The 22519-nt window shown below is 41.6% G+C and overlaps 1 protein-coding gene across 3 annotated transcripts in view; it reads right to left on the reverse strand.

The window, feature by feature from the left end:
- MEIS1 (Meis homeobox 1) overlaps window positions 1-22519 on the reverse strand; it is a 126298-nt gene that overhangs the window by 52869 nt on the left and 50910 nt on the right. For all 3 annotated transcript variants that reach the window (XM_077814018.1, XM_077814019.1, XM_077814020.1), the window contains one exon: window positions 4694-4839. In XM_077814018.1, coding sequence (XP_077670144.1) covers window positions 4694-4839 — 146 coding nt within the window. The remainder of the gene's footprint in view (window positions 1-4693; window positions 4840-22519) is intronic.

Below are 22519 nucleotides of genomic sequence, written 5' to 3' on the forward strand. Positions count from 1 at the left end.
GCAGCCAGCAGCAGTGCAGAAGGAAGAATGGTATTTTTGGTATACTGCCACTCTGACTTCTGCACTGCTGCTGCGGCTTGTGGTGCCTGGCACTTGGCTCAGGGAGTGCTCCGTGCTGTCACACATGGGCTGCATCTTGCTGGAGCCCATGGCCATCCTGAAGGAGCGTCATTTCAGATTTGGGGGTGGGGGGAAGGCAACTTTAACCTGAGAAAACTAGTTTTTTCCCCAAATAATTTAGAAATTAGCTTACAGGAGCGCTGTATCTAATTCTCATATAAAGAAAGAAAAAATATATACAAACACCACTTAGAGACAGATTTTAAGCTTATATGTAAGTTTAGAACAATCAGAAGATAATACAGCAAGATATTCCCAATCCCAAGTCTGGCTGGTCCAGCTGCCCTCCTGCAGCTCAGTCCATCCTCCCTAACCAGATGCTGCCACGCCTGCCTGGCTGCCTCTAAGTCCCGTTGGCTGTCAGTGGGTCACGTGGGTGGGAGGTACCAGCACGGCACCCCCCTGAGCAAGGCACCCTGGGCAATGGCTCAACCCGCCCACCCCTATGGCAGGTCCTGATTGTGAATCTGGGTCTTACATCCCCTCCTAGGCCAGCTTCTGCCACATGATTCTCAGGTGGGAATCTGTCTCCTTACTACCCAGGCTGAGTTACCAGAATTTGTCACCTGCACCGCCAGAATGTTGAACTTATGGAGCTGAGGCAGGTAAGGCAGGAATGGGATTTGGGAATATATCCCCTCCCATTTTTTCCTGCCCTGGATGCTGCACATATAGTCTGTTCAAAATAGAGTGCCAGACCTGGCAATGGGTCAAGCAGCTGGATCATCATCAATAGTTATGCCCCTTTCCCACCAGGCATTTCTTCAGGCCTAACAAGGTGGGACACTTTTCCCTCTAGGAGTGTCTCTCACCCAGCTGTGGGTTCAAATGATCCCATAGATGCCAGTGGGGCTTGTGGCGCATCTGGTCTTTAAACACTTAACCTACATTACGATGGCAAAGCCTTTAGAGTATTGCCTTCGAAAAGGAGTATTTTTTTCTTTATGGATTCTAATTTCCAATTTATTCTGACAGAACCACGTCTATAGGCTGTGCTGTTTCTTAGGTCGTTTTCAAGAAGTTCCCTTCTCAGATGGACTATAATTGGTGAGTCTTGAGTTGCAGCATGTTCAAAGGTTCTGCGTGGGTAACCAGGAATCTGGAGACTGTCAGTGTCTCCTGAGATTTCAGGCCTGGCTGGTAAGACAGGTACCCTTAAATGAAAAAGGACAGAAGGGCCTCCCTTCCTCTCTCGCATTCCCCCTTAGTAATAAACTTGATTCATTTGTCTGTCAGCTGATGACGTACAGCAGCTCAAAGATCAGTGCAATATACACCTGAGGCATGTAAAGTTAGCCAACAGCAAACGGCTTTCTCTTCTGGAGCACCTGAACCCTGCGTCACCACTCTGACTCATGCTTTTTGATTCTTCCTGGTGGCTGGTTGTGTTAATTGGCCACCATTTCATTTGTCTTTTCAAGGAAATGAAGAGACCTGCAGGTTTGAGATCTTTTCCTGAGATTTTTTTTTTTTTTAAGGAGAGGATTGAATGAGTATTGTACTCTAATCTGTAAGGAGAGTCCAATGCACTGGGGAGGCAATGGTTCTGGTGTACACATTTATAGAGGACTGATGCACCAAGCAGTCATTAGATGTCCAGAAATTTTATAAGCTGGACTGGGCTGTTATCGCTTCCAAATTTTTCCCAGTTCTGACTTGGGCCTGGAAATTCAGTAGTAATCAGGTGCTTCATGCATATTACTAACCCCAGTCAAGGCAACCCCACAGAATGATGCAACTTGTGGGCATCATCATCGTAAGGTATCTACCATTGAATACCTAACTTACAGGTATATAAATCACAGAAACAATGGCATTGTCTGTCTCATTTCCAGGAAGCGAGTGCATGAGCCTTCCACAATGGGTGTTCTTACAGGACCTTGGCATCTGACAGTGTTTGAACTGGTAGAAAGATCTGTTGCCCCAAATACCTGCAGTTGCTACTGGACTGTATTCTTGTTTTTTTCTGTTGTCTCTAATGTGGCATGTCAGAAGCAGTGTGCCGTGCAGCTCTCTACCAAGCCTAATCCAGTTAAAGTCATCTCTTTCCAGAATATCAACATACTTCACTGAATTCTTTCTGCATACATGTGATCGGTCACTCATTTCAACGCAGATGTTCTCTAGTGCTTTCACTGGTGGAGAGATAGGCCAAAGCTCTATGTAGCCTTCCAGAGTAGAAAGACATCTCCTTACCATGTATGACCATATTATGGTAACTTTGTATTCTTAGTCTGCTGTTAACCATAACATATTTATGAGAGCCTAACATGTCTGCTTTTCTGGGCAACGTTTTCAAGTTTTTTTGTATTGGAGAACAGTCCATGATCCACCTGGAGCTGATTTGACGTGGCTATAACAATGAACCTCTTGCAGTAGCTGGAAGTAGGGAGTGTGATCCTTTACAGTTTTACAAGACTGATCAGGCAAGCCTCAAGCCAGCATGACGCTGCACAAATGTATGGATAAGGAGGATCTTCATTAAGCTTTTGTTTAATTACAACACAGCTAACTCTGGTTTGGCTGCTCCTCCGCAGGGATGGTGGATTTTTAATTAGATTTCAGTTCATTGCCATGCTGGAGAAAAAGCATTACCTTTATTGCACTGGTCCTGGAGATTACTGCCTTCACTCTACAGAATGAGGCGGTTACTTCATTGGCATTGCCCCAGAATGTACTTGCCACCAACTAGTGGCAGTCTAGTTGTTATAGTAAGCACCTTGCAGCAAAGCAATTGTCTTATATCTGCAATGCACCATTCACACCCATTGCCCAAGTTTGTAAAGCACTTAGCACATTGTGCTTCTGGAAATAAATATTGATAATATAAATAATAAATATTTCTTAGAGCACCTCAGATATAAAAGACAGTTCAAGCAGGAAGTGTAGGGGCTGGTCTGAGTTTGATTATTGCACTTGGTTGTGCGTTGTAATTGTTTGCATTGTAACTGCAGAGTTGCCACAGTGTCTCTCTCCAATCTTGGAGCATAGGAAAGAAATTGGCAGCCACTGCATCAGCCAGCTGGCGCAGAGATGTCAGGCTGGTATGAGGATCAGAATGCCACTAGACTTAAGGGCCAAGATTGAGTGTATCCATTGGCTATTTGCAGAATACTTCGATGTCAGTTGCCTGCAATCTTGTAAGTCACTGAGTGACATCAGAGCCTGCCAGATTCTCGTTGTATATCTGGTAAGAAGACAGCCCTGTAATGGGGGTTAAGCATTCCCTTTTCGTTTGTAATGTAACTTCAACCTTCTGAAACACCACCTTGGAGTGGTCTAAGATGCTCTTGAGAAAGGGATAGCATGGTGCCACTATACCAGTTGGTATGGACTGTGCCAGTAAGGGAAATCAACAGGGAGGTGTCTAGGACCTATCTGGGCTTGGGCAAGTGTGATCAGGCATGAAGGTTCATTTACAGCAATCCAGGATGGTGAAGGGAGGGAAGAATTCCCTGCCTGATACAGGTTTGTCAGACATCCAGTATCTAGTTATTTGGCACAGGGAAGGAAGTAGGGGTGACAAGAGGAAACATTAATTGAAATTTACTAATTTGGCAGAAACCTATTGTGGCTGACTGAGTTGATTGGCTTCTTATTTTATCACTAACCCAATGACAGGCAGGGAAGAGAGTGGATCATTGATGCAGTGGGAGATCAGAAGTGGGGATGTACTTTAATATATATACCTGGTTTGGGCCTCATTCTTCCATTACTCAAAGGGTCTGTTGGAGGATTTCAGTCTGTGGGACTGAATCCCACGTGAATGAACACATGGTGATGCTTCACCATATGGAAGCCACAATTTAACCCCCAAAAAGGGTGGCACTAGAAATGTCTGACTATTGGGTAACAACTGAAGGTTTGACAGATACTATACCTCATTAATGAAAGCGGAAGCCTAAAGCTCCACCCAGTGCACCTGTCTAGAATTTTTATTCCTAATCACAGAAATAAGTATAGTTGCTGTGGCAACAAATAACTGTACATCTTCCCCCCCCCCTTTGTGATATTAAATACAGTGATATCCTTACACTCTGGGACCAAGAAAGTCTCAAACAAATTAAAAATGATGCTCTTCCATTACAACAGATACGCTCTGACCTCTCTCTGATAGGAATTATGTGATCTCTGACACATATCTGAATAAAAGCTTTGGTTTTTCCCATCCCCCCCCCCCGCCCCAATGATTCTTGGAGGTTCTCCAGAAAACAGGACAATGGGCCAAACTCTGCTCTCCTCTACAAAGCAGCAATTCACCCTGAAGTCAACAGGAGCTGCAGTCATGTGAACAAGGCAGGATTGGTCTAATGTTATTACTGTAAGATCTATCACACTTTCCGATGACCTCCTGTTAACAACTGCACTCAAACCAAAGAGCTAAAAGCAACAAAAACAAAGATATACTATAAATACTCTCTCTCTTGGTATCTAGAAATGATGTAAAGACACAATTGGAAAAGCACCCTGAACTGCCTGTCAATAACATATTATTAAATATTTTTGTCTACTACCACCATGACCATGACATTTTCCATGTTCATTTCACAAATGTGATCTAGAGTTCACTTACTGTTAGATGCTGGAACAGCCATGCCCTCATGATATTTGTGGCTACTTTGGGAAAGATGCCACGCTTTTTATGTCGCTTTTTGTCCTTATCTGGATCATCATCATCACCTGTGCTGGGGGAAGCTACACTGTTGTCCAAGCCGTCACCTGTAAATATAGTGAATCAAATTTTGACTTATGCTATCTTTAGATACTTCAGTCAACGCCTGACTTTGGGGTATATGAATATTTAAATGGGATATAAAATTCTTTCATGCTGTAATTCCTGGGGAGGGGAGAGAAAAACTCTCTCAGCCAAATTCTGGTTTATTCTGAACAACTATAAGAATGAGATAGCCATTTCTCACATTTGATTCAGCACAGCAACAAAAAAAGTGACAAGCACCCTGCCTGCCAAGGTGGAGGAGGGGGAGTCTCTTCATTACCTGTTCATCACAGAAATCTCTCTGTGTTTACAGATCAGGCAAATGGTGTTTGACTCAAATTGTGGCTTGCAATGTATTGATGATGTTATGTCACCTTAACATACAGCAGCCCAGATGCCATGTTCCACTCTGAGATGCAAAGTTCAAATTCAGAGTCAGCTTGCTGGCAAATCTCTTGCACCATTTGGTCCTCTACCCAAGTTCAAAGGGACAACAGTAAGATTGAGGCTCTATCTATATTAAGACTGGAATTTTCAAAGCAGCTAGTTGCCCGACTCACATTCACTTTCACCAGGACTTGGGCACCTAATCTTTTGAGATGTTGTTAAAAATCCCAGCCCAAATAAATTCATGCTGGGTTAACAACATTTATACCAATGCAGTATGTAAGCCCTGCCTTGTGCTGGTGCACCACCTCTACACTGATCCGGCGCAAATTTCCTTAACACAGAGAGGGCCTTAAACTCGCCAAATTTGCAGCTCATCTACGGGAGTATACAACTGGATAGCAGTGGCTTTTGTCTGTGGTGAAATAGTGGCCTAGTGTGCAGAGAAAAACAAAGGTTTAGAGTGCATGGTCAATCAGTGCACCATTTTTGTTTAAAGCCCCCAAAATAGTTCATAAACAAATCCATACAGTGATTTATTCTGTTCAACCCCCCCCCCCCCCATGTGGATTGAATAGTGTACCATGGCTTCCAAGGATAGTACTTTTATGATTAGTGCGGAGTTGTGATGCAGTTAGGCAAGTATTCTTTACACCCTGAGGCAAGAATGACCAAGAAAATCAACCAAACTGAGCTGAACCAAGAGTTTAACTCTGTTCTGTTAGGAATAAAAAAAAAGATGGGCTTTGGACTGTCAAAATTGTGATACATTATGTAGAGTTTAACTAAAAAAGTGACTAAGTTTTATATTTTTAGTATTTTACATATTTTACTACTGACTGTAGTGAATTTGTAGCTGTCCTTATGACTGATTGTGTGTATTTAATGCAAGACTAGACTTGAATATTCATATTTATAAAACAAGGTCCTCATGAAGAGTCCAGATATCTTTGGCTGATAAAGTCTTTGAAAGCTCAGTAGGTTAAAAACGAAAAAGAAAAAGAAAAAGAAAAAAAAAAGGCTTTTATACAGAGAAGCAATTCACCATATAAAATAATAATGCATAAAAGAAACATGAGCAAAGGAAACAACTCAACAGCATTTAAAATTTCCATGGGCTAATCCACTTTCTGTCTGTAAAACAAGAGCAAGGAAAAGAAAAATATTACATGTTCATTGATTAAAAATGAAAAGCTTCTAACCTAATGACACTGTCTTTCACCACCTCCCTATGATTGTTTTACTGCTATTTTTAAAATATACTTTCTATCCATTTCTAACCCCCTTCAGATTAATTTAGTAGGCAATGCCTAGTGCCTGACTAGAAGAGAATTCATTGATAATTTATGGAAATATGTACTATAATCCAACGGAGATGACTTTTTTCCAGCTTTGTGCATCAATAGATAATCAAGGCCTTAAAGCAGCCTGAGCTTCCCATTACCTCAGGCAAAAGAATTCCTGAAAGCATGCCTTCAGGGCACCTGAATTATATACTCCATTAGGAGAGGAAAAGCTTTCTGCATTCCATGTATAACACTCCCCAGAACCTTTCCTGTTTATTTCTGCTGTATGAAAGCAGAAGCATTAGGAACAGAATTTTTTAAGTGAAGACTTATGTAGATACAATGGAGAAACCTTTCAAGCGAGAGCCAGATCACCTCCTTCAATCCCTGGCAGTGACCTATCCCAAATAAAAGGTTTCTGTTACATCATTAGCTCAAGCCAAAAACAGCCTTGGCTTAATGCACAGTTTGTTCTTCCTACTGTTTTTAGGCAAATACAGCTACTTTACTCCCATCTGGGAGGGAAATTACACTGCTGGGTTGTAATCTAAGACAAGATTTTCATTGGAAGCAAATGCTTTCAATCCAGTATAAATACTGGTGCATGTTCAGAAAAGCCTAAAACAATAAACCCTAGTCCTGTCCGACACAAGTTAGGGAAGGTGAAAGGGGGAAAGTGGATAATAAAGCAACAAACTATTCTAAAAGCAAATACTTTCATACATTTTAAATAAATTGTTTAACCTCTTCCACTTTTTGAAATTGAAAATTGATCCTGTAAAGACTAAACCTCAGAGGAAAGTCTAAATGGTCAATTGTGTTTTTTAACATTTCCATTCACTCTGCAATTTGATACAGCCACCTCTATGAGGTCTCCAGAGAATTTCTTTCCTTTTTTTTTTTTTTTAAAATCACATCACTAACCAAACTTGAAGAACCACTGACCAACCACATGGTAGCAGCTACAAACCACGTTTGTAAAATGTCAGCAGTGACTTCATTCCTGAAGTTGACTTCTCCTACCGCCAAATGAAGGCAAACTGAAAAGGTGGAAATAATCATAAAAATGATGCTAGTCCATAAACAAGCTTACAGCCTCATTAGTATAGCAGTAGGCTCCACTGGGTGATTTATGCTCGTTTTGCTGATGCCATGAGGAAATGCCATAGGGCAACTTTAGCCAACTGCTAATGGTTTCTGACAGCTTCTTAGCAACTAGTGCAAGCAACGTTGTGGCGTTTGCTAGTGACAGAAACTGAAAATGTCATATTATCTGCCCATGTGTCACGAAGCCCGTGTGGCAATTAACTAGTAGGCCAGTGACTGAGGGGCCAGAAGCTCTTAAAAATGGCCTTTGGCTATTCAGGGGTAGAGTATGCACACTGCTTGCATTCGAGTTGCACATATGCAACATTTTAATGCAGAAATCTGGTTCACACTACCTCTGCCTCAGTCACTGATGAGTTCGGTCCACTCAAATCCTTTGTCTGCAGAGAAACTCCCAGTTGCTTTCTCTTTAGGCATTGCATGACATTATCAGAGGAATTTAAAGTAATCTGTCTTGATATGATTGTTTGAAATGGCAGTTTAATTGGCAATACCTGATTCTCTATTTTTGAGCATTGAATCCAAAAGGTGCTAGCTGTTTTTCTGCTCTCTCACAAATTAGTCTAAAAGGATTTAAGATCACTGAAGCAGACTTATTGCCTGTCAAATTGCTAGGAGCAAAGGAACTCTGCACAGCAACTAGACACTATTTAAAAAACACCGAGCCTATAACAAGCATAAGGAGAGTCTTGGCTCCACATTTCAGTTTCCAAGCTATCAAAACCATGCACTATATGTCAAACTGTCAAACCTTTCAGCATGGCCATTTGCCCTTTCAAATAATATTTAAGAATTGTTTTTACAAAATTTTATAGGCCGTGGTCTAGTGAAAGAGGCCAACCAACAAAGAAAGGAATTTGTACTACAATTCGTCCATGGACAATTTCTTGTGAGACCTGGGCCTATCCCCATGGAGTAAGGCAGGTGACCTGTGGCAGCTCCCAGGCTGTCAGAGAGCTCAGATTTCAAACACACTCGACTCAACCATCCCAGAGTTCCCTATTTAAGCACACCCAGGCATTTAGGCTGTGCTATCTTGTTCCTTTCAAGAAAGGATAAAGCAGCATTTATTGTATTCAGACCATTCAATGGGTCAGACTGGCCATGTCAGCAGGGGTTCCTCTCATTCAGGTCAACCTCCCCCCACGCCCCCAGAGACATTCTCCTCCTACAACTTCCCTTTTTTCCCCTTCCTCCACACCCCAAAATTTGTAGACAGAAGCAGCAAAAAGGCAACAAAGTTTGTAACAATCCCATAGCATGCAATTACTCCTGATGTTTATGGATGGTCATTTGTTGGCAAAATAGGTACTTTATAGGTGTGCTTGCATTCATTCATAATAATGATGCGCTGCAGTCATAAAAATCATATGACAAGTTTAAACAATTTTTCCAAGTTTAACAATGAGCCAAAAAAAGATCCTACTGCAATATTAAAAGATAGGAAGTATAACTTTTCATTAAATACATTAGGCCTAGGACAAATTTTCAAACATAGAACCCCGAAATTAAGCTCCTAAATCCATATTTAGGCTCTAAAATAAAAATGACCCGAATCTGCAAACGTACTGAATAGCCCTTGCTCCCATTCATTTCACTAGGAGCTGCAGATGCTCAGCACCTTGGAAAAATCAGGACAACTTCTCTTTAGGGGGTCTAAGATCCCGATCCCACAAACATTTGCACATGAATGACTTTATACATCAGAGTAGTCCTGTTGAGTTCAGTGGAACTATTCCCAGGCGTAAAGTTAAGCACATGAATGAGTCTTTGCACTACGGGTCCAATTCAGAGATTAGGAGCTTAATTTCAAGTACCTATGTTGAGAAATTTTGGCCATAATTTATACTTCATTCAAAATTCATGTACATACACATATCGGGCCAAATTCTGCTTGCATTACTCACATTAGTGGATTATTTGCATGAACAAGGCCAGAGAAATATGGCTCATTCTATACAATTTTTTCTAAATACACGTGGCTAGAAAATTAACTCCTTTTCCAACGTATTTTTAGGCTACGGACACCTCATTAATTGTCTTAAAAGTTACCTATAGCTTCAAAGACAATCTAAGAAATACACTGCTCCCTGAAAATATTTTCACAATACACAGTCTTATGCAATAAGTTGCTATTTCATTCTAAGTAACAGTTGTATGATCAAATTTCTTTTAAAAATATTAATTTTTTCCATTACAAGAACACTTCTTCTTCTTAAAAGGCTACATTCCAATCCAAGAGCTGAAAATTTTGAACATTCTGAAGAGATGTTATTCCGGGGGATTATAGTGGTTAAATTAGATTAAAATTGCCAGGGGAAAAAATAGCTTTGCTACAAGTCTGAAAAATTAGACAGCACTGGAACTTACACAACGAAACTGCAGGATGGAGTCTACATTCCAGGGTCCAGCTTTTACAATCCACTTTTAGATAAGAATCTAAATCCACCACGTTAAGGAGTTCACTGAAGAAATGTACCCAAAAGCCCTGGAAAATACTCTCGGCAACTTTTAAGTGCACCCTGAATTGCAAGACACCATTAACATGGGACTATGCCAATGTCCTTTAAAATAAGGAGGCTATACTGGATTTTGTATCAGAGTGACATTGTTCTCAGTTCTAGCGAAACAAACACACAGCTTCTCTTCATTCGTAGTCTTGTAGATAATGTTGTCTTTTTAAACTCAATACAAAGTAAAAATTTAAAAAAGAGCATTCAGGTATGTGTTCCCCTTTACTTCTGACTATTTTTATTATGAGACACTTCAAATTCTCTAAGCAGAATATTTAACTTTTAACCATTTATTCGCAGCTGTGTTGCATCCCAAACAAGAGCATAAGCCTTTTGGTAACCATTCCTGATCTTAGGTGCACTGGAATCTTTTTCCACAGTCAAAACTGATGTCCATATAATCAAGACAAGTTCACAGTAAAGGGCATTCTGGGAAGTTTAGTAGGCGTCAAAACGATGTTTTTGTATCTGATTGCACTGGAAAGACTTGCTTATTAATGAATAATTTAAGCTAGTATAATGTTCCAGAGAGATTTTAAATAGCATCAAAACAGCTTTCCTCAAACTTATGTAGGAAGGGTTAATTACAAGCACTTTTCACGATATTTGCACTATTCACTCAGATGCCCCTTACTGAAATATGTAAGATATGTATTGTATGTTAGCCATCAATTTGCTGCTTTCACACCTGCACTAAAAAGGGCCCAATCATGCTAAATACTGAGATTTTCCTGTAAGATGGATAGCATCTTCAACTTGGCTTTCAATGAACTCAATGAGAGCCAGAGATTTTCAGCTCTGAGAAGGAGCAGGCCCGAAGATGCTGTAAGTCTAGAGTGGGACAGAAGGAATTACTCTATCAGACCCTGACTGTTACTGTACTTGGATTGACTGGAGCTAGGGAATATAGAATATGTGGAACATCCATTCAAATATGAACCCGGAAAGTAGTGACCAAAAGTCATTTCTAAATGACAGTTTTTCAGAGGCCTCTGAGAAATGGGCTGCTGGTCTAATTCTAGTGCACAGATGTTCCCCCTCTAACTGGCACTAAAATCTAAGGAGTGAATGGGTATGAAGACTGAAGCACCCACCCACTCCAGAAAAAGTTCTACACACACTGGCATGATCCTTGCGCAGCCATCATCCATGCTGTACTTGTTCTGTGCTTAAACAGAAGGGTTCACGTGACAGGCCTGTCAACCTGGTGGCTTTCACAACAACCACATTTTTAAAAAAAAACAAGTAACATTACCCCATTGGGACAATATCTCAACTTGCCAATACCCAAACGTGGGACTAGAAGTGAGAACAGGGAAGACAAGAAAAACAGTAGTGTAGAAAGCTTAAAGTGGCTGTGGGGTTTCTTTATTGTAAATAACATTTCCTGTTGCTTAAATTTCACAAATAGTTATTTCTGATGCAAATGCATGATTCAATGCCTGCTGAAATAAATAGGAAGAATTACATGGAATACCTTGGGCTTTGGATCCATCCCCAAAAGACTTACAACAATGGATGTTTGGGGTCAGGGTGAATTTAGAGCACCCTTTGCAATGAGGGACAAATTAATTAAGGAACAGGCTTGTTAACATATTTAATGAAAAGAGATAATGAGGAACAAAAAAGGTTGAAAATGAGCAATAGCAATGCACAAACACAGAATGGTTGGGTCTGCAGGCATATCTTACAGAGGTGCCTTACATTTTTCATGCAAGGATTCAGATCATGACACAAACAGCAGGGGGTTGCCAGTCACAGATAGTATCCATATTTACAAGTTACTAAAGGAAACAGTTGCAAAAATAGCCTACACAAATATTCGTATATGGTGTAACCTGGCCAGGTATAAATTACACTCTGGCATTTGACAAATTTTCAAAGTTTTTTCTTCTTGAATCATTGTACTTTGTTCTTTAGAGACAGGAGCACCTTTTTCTAGTAACTTGATCCCCCTTTTTTACTTGAATTCCCCTCAGGCAAACCACTAGCAAATTAGCTGTCTACACAAAGAGTAAAAACAGCATTGATGAATAGGGAAGAAACACAGATTTTACTCATTTTCTTCCATTCAGCAGTTTTTATAGCTAAACACCAAGGAAAAAAAACCTGCAAAATGTAGTACAACTTCTTAATGGAATCCAGGAAAGTCCAGTATTATGGACAAGTTGCAAGATATTTTTAGAGTTATGTATCTATACTCTGTGTTAAATATTAAAAAGAAAGCAGTTAATTTAATGGGAAGCCAACAACTTTCTCCTGCCAAAAAAACAGAAGCTTACTTTGGGCAGTTGTAAGAATAAATATTTCATAGAAAGAAAAATATGCTGTTTTAACCAGGAAAAAAGTCAAAAGCGCTTAGAAAAATATTTTAACTAAAATCTAGTATAAATGTCATAACACTTGTTGAGGAAAAATGGATTCAATATGAAAAAATGTACACACTTTGTTCAAATATGGTACTTTTAAAAAACCTGTTGGCACATAGCTGAGGAACCAGCCTATTATGCTGTCAACAAGAAGGAAATAGTCTATCTACTAGACATAAAAGTATTTTGGCCTGAATTTTGATTTGACTTGTGCTTATGCACAGGTTACAAACTGGGAGCATATGAAGCAGTTAAGGAGCGTGTCTTCAGAATCACACTACCATGACAGTCTGCCAAAATGTACATTGCTAGTAAAAAGGGTCCAGAACCTCTGCTAGTGTAAATCAACCTGGCTCCACACCAGTTGAGGATCAGGCCCAGTAGGTGGAAGGGCCTCTCTGCGCATTTTACACAGTTTGTAGGACACCTGACTTGTGGCTGAACCTAAATGGATGCAGGCGGTCCAAAGCAAAGAGGAGAGCATCCCAGTTATAGCCTATTGGCCACTTTATTTGTGGGAGTAATTTCTCCCAACCAAGTGTTACCATAGGCCACCTTCCCTCAACAGGGCTGCCTTTGTCCTGCACCCTGCCAAGAGATAGGAAGCAATAATTTTTCACTGCTTCCTCCAGTCTGAGAGGGAGATAACCAGAGATGCTCAGGAATTTTCTGTCAAAATTGTTTATGAACAGTAACATTTCAATTTTGCCACAAAATTTTGATTTTCAGTAGGGAAAAAAAATCAAAACAAAATATTTCATTTTGGTTTGACAGCAAATCAAAACATTTGGGTTTGTCAAATTAACTAAAATGTTTTATTTGGGGTCAGCTCAGCATTAATCTGTGCTTGCTTGAGCTGCCACATGGTCCGCCCCTCTGGTTGAATTGCTGCAGGGCACCATGGAAGATTTAGAGGAGAATTGTGGCATGAGGCACCTGAACGACAACTCCCATGAGGCACCATGGCAGCTCAGTGAGACACAGATTCATCTCATGACAGATTCATGTCAAACTGAGCCAAAATTCGGGAATGTCGAAACATTTCATTTCAACTGGAAGGGGCCAGAGGTGAAAGTAAGCTGGTCCGGCGTACTGGTAAGAGCCGGTGTGCCATAGCGGGACCGGCTTTCCCAGACGGCATTTTAAAGTCCTGGGGTAGTGGTGGCGGGGCTCCGGAGGGGATTTAAAGGGCTGGGGCGCTAGCGGCGGCTGGAGCTTCGGGGCCCTTTAAATCTCCAACAGAGCCCGCCCGCCGCTACCCCAGGGCTCAGGCAGCAGGGCTCAGGCGGGGACTCTGGCAGCTGCTACCACGGCAGAGCCCCAGGCCCTTTAAGAGCCCCGGGGTAGCGGTGGCAGCCGGGAGCCCTCAGGGCTCCTCAGGGATTTAAAGGGCCCGGGGCTCCGCTGAGGTAGCGGCAGCTGGAGCCCTGGGCCCTTTAAATTGCCCCCGAGCCCCGGGGCTCCCAGCCGCCTCTGCAGCTGGTAGGTCAGGGGTGATTTAAAGGGCCCAGGGCTCCCAGCCGCCACTACCGCAGCTGGAGCCCCGGGCCCTTAAAATCAGGATTTAAAGGGCCCGGGGCTTTAAGGCCCTGCCTCTTCCAGTTAACGCCACACCCCCTGCTCAGGACTCTGGCATACCAGTAAGTCCTCTAACTTACTTTCACCCCTGGAAGTGGCAGAACTTTCTGCTACATGAAATATTTTGGCATTTCAACTTCTTGTCCCTGATTGAAGATGAAAACAAATGTTGAAATATCAGAATTTCCCACTGGATGGAAAATCCTGATTTTTGACCAGTTCTAGAGACATCTGCCTTGAGTCAGTGGAGACTAACAGGTCCTCTGGCCCTGCAGTGCAGGTACTTTGGAGAACCCCTTTTTGTCTCATCAGGGCAGCACACGCTGGGGATCTGCTGTTTGCCAGCTAGAAGGCAGGCCCATTGTTGAGCCCACAGTTTTGCCCGGAGGTATGCTAGAATCTCACTAATACGCAATAGTATCTGGCTCCCTTTTTTGTTTTTGTTTATTTCAGAATACAGCATCTTGGTTTTTATTTTTCCTCATCCATCAATGAAATCTGATAATGAAAAATAAAACTGAAGAAAACAGATGATAACCTGTTTCAGAGTAACAGCCGTGTTAGTCTGTATTCGCAAAAAGAAAAGGAGTACTTGTGGCACCTTAGAGACTAACCAATTTATTTGAGCATGAGCTTTCGTGAGCTACAGCTCACTTCATCAGATGCATACCGTGGAAACTGCAGCAGACTTTATATATACACAGAGAATATGAAGCAATACCTCCTCCCACCCCACTGTCCTGCTGGTAATAGCTTATCTAAAGTAATCGTCAGGTTAGGCCATTTCCAGCACAAATCCAGGTTTTCTCACCCTCCACCCCCCCACACAAATTCACTCTCCTGCTGGTGATAGCCCATCCAAAGTGACAACTCTTTACACAATGTGCATGATAATGAAGTTAGGCCATTTCCTGCACAAATCCAGGTTCTCTCACTCCCTCACCCCCCTCCAAAAACCCACCCCCATACACACACAGACTCACTCTCCTGCTGGTAATAGCTCGTCCAAACTGATCACTCTCCAAGTTTAAATCCAAGTTAAACCAGAACATCTGGGGGGGGGGGGTAGGAAAAAACAAGAGGAAATAGGCTACCTTGCATAATGACTTAGCCACTCCCAGTCTCTATTTAAGCCTAAATTAATAGTATCCAATTTGCAAATGAATTCCAATTCAGCAGTTTCTCGCTGGAGTCTGGATTTGAAGTTTTTTTGTTTTAAGATAGCGACCTTCATGTCTGTGATTGCGTGACCAGAGAGATTGAAGTGTTCTCCGACTGGTTTATGAATGTTATAATTCTTGACATCTGATTTGTGTCCATTTATTCTTTTACGTAGAGACTGTCCAGTTTGACCAATGTACATGGCAGAGGGGCATTGCTGGCACATGATGGCATAAATCACATAAATCACATTGGTGGATGTGCATCACTCTTCATGTGTTACTACACATACAATTGGCCCAGGCACACTTGTCAGGCCATGCTGCTGATAAAGGGAAATACAAAAAGCAAACTCACACAGCTTCTTCTCTTCTGACAATTACAGAGCTTCCTAGTTGTTGCTTCTGCAAGCCTCTCATCCTCCCCGAAACCCTTAGACAAAGTACCTTTTGCCCACAGGTACTGCTGCTTGCTTAGGCAAACTATAAACTCAAACATCTACCTCTCAATCTAGTATTTCAGGAAAGATGCCTGCCTTTAAAATTATGGTAAACATTTACAAGAATAAGAAATGCAACAAAAAAGAATTAAATGATAACATTTAGCCAACTTTTGAAAAAACACCACACATAGGCTAACTAATCTTCATCACAGCGTTCTCACATAGGGTAGCTAATTGTTATTATTTTAGTACCCCCATTTCACAGATATGGAAACTGATTAAGAAAATTAAGGGCCTGAGAGTATGACCCTTACCCAGTTAGACTGTTTGCAACACATAAGTTAAAGTGACAGAACTGGGACTTAAGTGACTTGTTCAAGGCTGCAGAGTAAAAACAGTGTCAAAGGGAGAGTTCAAGGCCTCTGAACTAAACAGTCAGAAGTACCTACATCTTGTGCTCGGATCCCTTCCAAATAGGACAAAAAGCTGAACAGAAATTCTTTCCATTTTTATAAGCAAGGTTACAAAACAAACACTTATAACTGAATCAGTTCTATTGCTGGTAAATTGCAGTCAGAGTGGACCACAAACTTCTCCTCTCACTCCCTGTACCAGAGAAGCTTGGGCATGCTTTAGAGAAAGGATGGTTAGCTCTTGGAAGAAAGATTAATGTTATATTGCTTATCACATGCACACACAAAATAACCAGTTTAGGAAAAGCATACCTTAATCCAAGAGGAGCCCTCTGCATAGGAATCTCTTGGCGATGTCTGGGGAACGCAAGGGTTTAGACAGGTACAACAAACTGAGTTCTTCTTTAATGCTGTTCCCCACTCCCTACACTGCAAAAAAAATAGTGGTTTTGTTCCTAGACAAGGGTCCCTTTACAATAAATAGAGGGAGGCTGCATGTAGCGAGGGAGGTACAGAAGCCAAAAGAAGATAAAGAGATTGACTACAGCAGGCCTATACCAAATTTCCATCCACCTGACTGTCTCTGTCCAACACAAAAGACAACTCTGTTCTGATCAGGAAGCGATTTAAAAGGTTGCAATGAAGAAAAAACAAAACCTTGAATGTGGGATTTGTGAGACTGATTATTTTGCACAGAGAACCAGTCCTTACAATTACAGTGAAAGCCACTGAGATCTTTGTCTTCCAATAGTAAATACACAAGGCAATGTGAGTGCTAATGAAATGACAACTTTACTGTAACAATTTCTGGTGACTTCCATTCTGTACCACACAAGAGGGAGCTTCACAAAGTGTTGTCTGAAGTGCTCCTAATAACAAAACAAAAAATTGGGAGCAAGGGAAGAGGCCAGTCGATTCTCTGCAGGAGGGTAACTCATCTTTATCCCATGTGGAAAGAAGAGGGTGCCACAGCATTATCCCCTGCTGGGCTCCCTAATTCACACACAAAGCAGTATTAACGCCTCCAGTGTCCTATCAATGACTGCTATGGAGCCAAGGAAGCATAGCTCCTATGGAAGATATCTTAGTGAAAGAGTGGGGCAAGGAGAGCCGCACAGAGGCTCCAGGCAAGATGACTGCTCCTTCTGCAACTCTGGGAGTCCTCTTATGCAAGAGCCCTCTGGATCCATGGGAGGCTTCCGCCTAAAACTACCTGGCACTCACACCCTAAACTTCTCCCTCCAGAGCAGATGCTTCTGAGAAAATGCTGCAAGATGAACCTCATTTACTGCCCCCAGAAATGCCAATGGAGCGGGGTCCTCTGGCACCAGGATGTCAAAATTGGTGACAAAACCTTTCACCTCTAGGTTGCTGACTACAGCCAGATATTGGCCAGAATTCTTTTCACCAGAAGATGAAGATTTGGGTAGATCGAAATATTTTACAAATTCGGGTCAAATTTCCCAAATTGTTCTGGTTGAAAAAAAAATAATAACCCCCCCCCCAAAAAAATGGAAACGTTTCATTTTGACATTTTTTAAATGAAATGTATCAATTTTATTTGAAACAACTTTTTGTTTTGAAATTTACTTCAATTTTATTAATAAGCCTTTAAAACTACCTGGAAAACTAAGCAAATTGTTTCATTTTTGGTCAAGCAAAATATTTTGTTCTACTGAAACTTTTTTTTTTTTTTTTTAATTTTTGGTTCCCTGAAATATTTGAAAAGTTTTGTTTTGAGTCAACTTAAAACAAAATTTATTTTTCAGTTTTTTGGTACAGCCAGAGAACTGAAAAACCAGCACATACAGCACACTCTGAAAATTCTTACCATCTAATGGCTGTTCAGGGAAATAATAGAAATGGGTGATCTTGGCCCTATTGCTAGTGGACAGGAGTCACATTTAGCACTAAAAAGGACCCTTGCTTGCCAGTCTCAGCAGAGGCCAAGGACTGGGGTTCCTTTAGCATGGTCCCTCAGAGGCATGTTGGAAGGACTTTAAAAAAAATAAAATGTTTTACATCTACTCCTACTAGCTACCAGGTCCCCCCAAATTCCAATTAAATGCATTCAGTATCTTTTTGGTTTCCTACCAAATAGCATCATTGCTTCTGGTTCTGGGCATTTTATTTTACACTGCAGATAGTGATTAGTCTATATTTTTCTCCCTAACAACTCTGCAATGGGTCTTGAAGGATCCAAAATACACAATGAGGGTGAGAGCAGCATTAGGCCAATATTGAAGGCTTTGGAAATTTCAGCTAAAACGCCATCTGCACAGAGAGATTTTATTCTATGTTCTCTACTTTTATCCCCTTTATTTTTTCCACTCTCTCCATCATTAGCCGCCAGGGGTTCTGAATTGACAAACAGAGAGGAGAAAAGAGGGAAAGGGCTGTTGTGTCCCAGTTTTTGTTATTGTTTATATTACAGTTGCACCTCACAGCACCTATAAGGGTCAGGGCTTCTTTCTGCTTGGCACAAAGGCAAAGTGGGAGTATTCTTTTCCCCATTTTACTGATGGGAAATGAGTCGTACAGCAATAAAGCATCTTGTGCAAAGTCTGTATCAGAGGTGGGACTTGAACTCGTACGTCCAGAGTCCCAACCAACTGCCTTAACTACAGAAGCTTCCTTCCTTTTCCTGTTGAGTGCATAAAGCTTGCTGTGTTCTCTCTCTCTTATATTACTGCTTTTGTAAGAAAGAAGCATGTGCTGTCAGTGGTTTGGTTCATATTTAATAAATTAGTTCCCAACAAAAGTTAAAGGAATCCTCTATTTTTGGAGGACCAAAAATCATAGCCATTAGCCACAATTTATTCATTAGCCAGGCATAGTTTGGCTTCAGAAGCAGTTTTGCTTTTCATATTGTGTGGCTGAAGCAATCCCATGCACGTAGAAAGGAATTTATCACTAGAGTTGTTGCTGTTCCCCAGTCTCATCTAGGTGACATGAAGAAAGCTTTTCCTATGCCTTCTCCCTTGGGGGAGGGCTGGACTACTGATGGTTCTCTGTGAAGATACCGCAGATGCTTGTTGATTAGTCACTCCTGAAGCTTGCTTATTTCACAATGGGCCTGAGCAACTCACATTGGCTTTGAATTAGGCCCTACAGTTTGTTTATGAAGGGACTACATAAGGCTTACTGGATACTCTGGGATTTTGTATGTCTTTGCAGTACAAACTGAGAATTGTTATTTGCAGGGGGGAAATCAGGCCCTTACATTTCTACTGAGTCCTTATTCTTTGAATCCTTTCATGGACTCCCTTTTTCCACCAAATAAAATTCAAGCTTATTGTCTCTACCTTCAAAGCCCTTCCTACTTATATTCTGTTGCCACCTCCATTGTGTCAACAATGCCAGGTTCAACCAGTTTGTCTGCGCTTCACTCACAACCAGCTCCATGCCTCCTTTTGTATCACTTGACAGGGCCTATAACATTACTATCCTCTCCCCCATTCAAACCCTCCATGAGACCCACTTCTGCCAAGCACTGCAGGAGTCAGTCATCAACTTATATTGTCTAGGTTGAGGGGCACCTGGGGATTACTGGTTATTTACTTATCAAAGAAATGACATATTAGGATTGTGTGATTAAATTTCCCTTCCCCCAGCCTTCACCGGTTGCTCGTCTTAGACTGTGAGCTCTTCGGAGCAGGGACTGTATCATTGTGCACGTGAAGAACAGCGAGTGCTACCTGAACACAAATAACTTTCCATAATCCTGGATTTGTGTGTGATATGAATAAAAAGGGTTCTGTGATGCTTTGGTGTTCACAATTATGGGGAGGATGGATCTCTTCATAGAAATTGTTGGGCATCCACAGAAAAAGGAGTGGAAAGAAAGGGCATGGGAGGAGGAATCTGCATCTTCAAAATTGAAAGAACAATGGAAACAGGGAAATGGGGAAGTCTTGTTTCAAATGAGCAAGTTTCCTGCCCCCCTCCCTTGTGCAGACAGTGTTTTTTTTTTTTTTTTTTTTAAGATTTAGTAAAGCAAAGTGGTATGCCTGTTAAAGGTGCCTCGGAGCAGATTTAACCTGAGCAACCTGTTGCACTTATTCTTCAGATCACCATAGATTCTCCCTCACCTTGGCAGTAACAAAGGGGTCATACCATCACATGGATGAACTGCTCTTGAACAATTTATCCAACATAACAGGAAAGAACAGGCTTTTCTTCAGTATCACACATTCATCTTCTAGCTTTCCACCTCTCCCATCTCCACAAACAGAACATATGTATTGGGGTCAAGGAAACCCACACCTTCCACCTTCCATGTCTAAGTATATATGCGTCCTTTTTACAGAGTGTCAGAGTGCTGACCGAGACCCGAGTTCTATATTCATTTCTATTTATTTTTAGGTGTCACTTCAACAAACTAGGATTATGGAGTGACTGAAGTACTGAAGTAAACAAAATTAGAATCAGGCCTACAGCATGAGAGACAACCATTTAAGGGTAAACTTGGAAAGAGCAACTTTAAGAAGCTACTAGACAGAGTATCATGCTCTCGGGATCTGGACCACACATCTATTTGTTCTGATGACGTCAAGCTGTGCACTCAGAGTTCCACGGAGTATGATACCACCTGAGATCATGCCAAAGGGGGTCTGCTGAAGCCCAGAGTATTTTTCACTACCACAGGAGTTAAGTGGATATTAAAATCCATTATTATTCTAATGCCACATGACTCTTAAGTTATTTAGAACAGCAGAATCCTTATCCACTCTCTCAGATGGCACCAGTAAAAGACTTTTCTGGCAACTGACATGAAAGCACCTGCCTGGGTTGACAGCGCAGTGTCCTGCTACAAGTGTGAATCAGAGCAGTCCCTTTGCACTACCCACTGAGGAGAGAAACCTCTTCCAAGACAAAATGTCATGTGAACATACAAGTACAAAGATTTGGATGATTTTTTTGGTATGTATACTTGAGAAATTTAGTACCTGTAAATCTATATTCAAATCATCCACCCCTGAAATTATTCAAACTCTTCATTATAAATATAGCCTCATGTCTGGTTAGCACAGTCAGCCCAGTTTGTTACGAATAAATTTGTTATTTGCCAAATAGTCTGAAAATTATATGTCCAGTCTAAGTGTAGTTTGTCAACTGTTCACTTCAACCATTTACGACTCATGTGATATGGCTGATCACCTAAGACATGTGCAGCTGTTTCAGCTCCCACACAGGGCCACTGAAAGTTCTTAAAACAGGAAAATAAGTATCTCATAATACATTCCCAATATTCTCAATACATGACTTTAGACAAATAACCATTGGTGCCAAAATTAGTGACGGTCTTAGAATACTCACTGATAACACAATCCCATGAATCATAGAAGTGTTGAATGTGGTTAGCTCTTTGCACAGTAAAATTAATATATTTTTAAACTAGTTGACCAGCTCTACTCATGACTCAGAGCTAAAATGCCCAGTGGAATGAGAAGGGGAAAAAACCAGGGCTTTTCATCGATAGGTCAGTGGTTCAAATCCACTGTAATGCTATTTAGAGGCCTCCGTGAAATAAGTTTGCCACACCAACCAAACCCATAATGGGTGCACCCTTGTCAGAGGTCTGAGTAGAGAAAGCAGGAACTGAATAGGTCTGGAAACAATTGATCTCTCCTCAGTTTCACTGGAGAAAGGGAATCTACCCTTAACCATCCCTAGAAGGCTGTGTGTGTGCATGGTGGGGTTCTTATGAATGGAGGGAGCAGGCAGTGGGGAGGCCAGAAGAACATGCATCAGCCTATCACCAGCCCTTGGTTGATGCTAAAGTATAGATACTACAGCGCAGCCAGGGAAGAGGGTTCTAGAGAGGGCCACTGAGGACCTCTAGCTGGTGAAGAGGTACAGGACATCTATGAAGGAGGCCCTAGCTTTCGGTAGATCCCAGGGGGATTTTGAGGCCAGATCCCCAGCCTACTCCAGGGGTATGGGATAAGAGGAACCCTGCCCACTCTGACAGAACAACTTCAGAGGAAGGTCACAGAGATCGCCTCATTCAGCTTCCTCCCAGGGGTTTTCCTGCTAGAGATGTTCCTCAGGATCAGAGACAAGACACTGAACGAAAGCTTGCACTGCTGTGTCTGACATCCTCCGCCTGTTTTGTGGCTAGACAACTGTAGTACTTAGCAGTAGGAACCTAGTACCAACCTCACATTTTACATTCACAGCTTCAGAAAGAGGTATGCCTTGAATTTAATGCTTATGAAATACACAGTAGGGTCAGGGCTGGAATTATGCTGCACCAAGCACATGCTTGCTTTGCTGGTGCCTAGAGCCAGTCCTGAGTAGGGTCATTGTTCACAATCTGAAGAGGTTTTTCCAGACAGAATACAAAGTGAACTCACTCATCTGAACACAGAGAGGACAGAAACTTTAAACATCTGCATAGATGTTACAAAACACTCAAAGAGA

This window comes from Eretmochelys imbricata, chromosome 3, assembly GCF_965152235.1.
Source record: "Eretmochelys imbricata isolate rEreImb1 chromosome 3, rEreImb1.hap1, whole genome shotgun sequence".
Classification (NCBI taxonomy): Eukaryota; Metazoa; Chordata; order Testudines; family Cheloniidae; genus Eretmochelys; species Eretmochelys imbricata.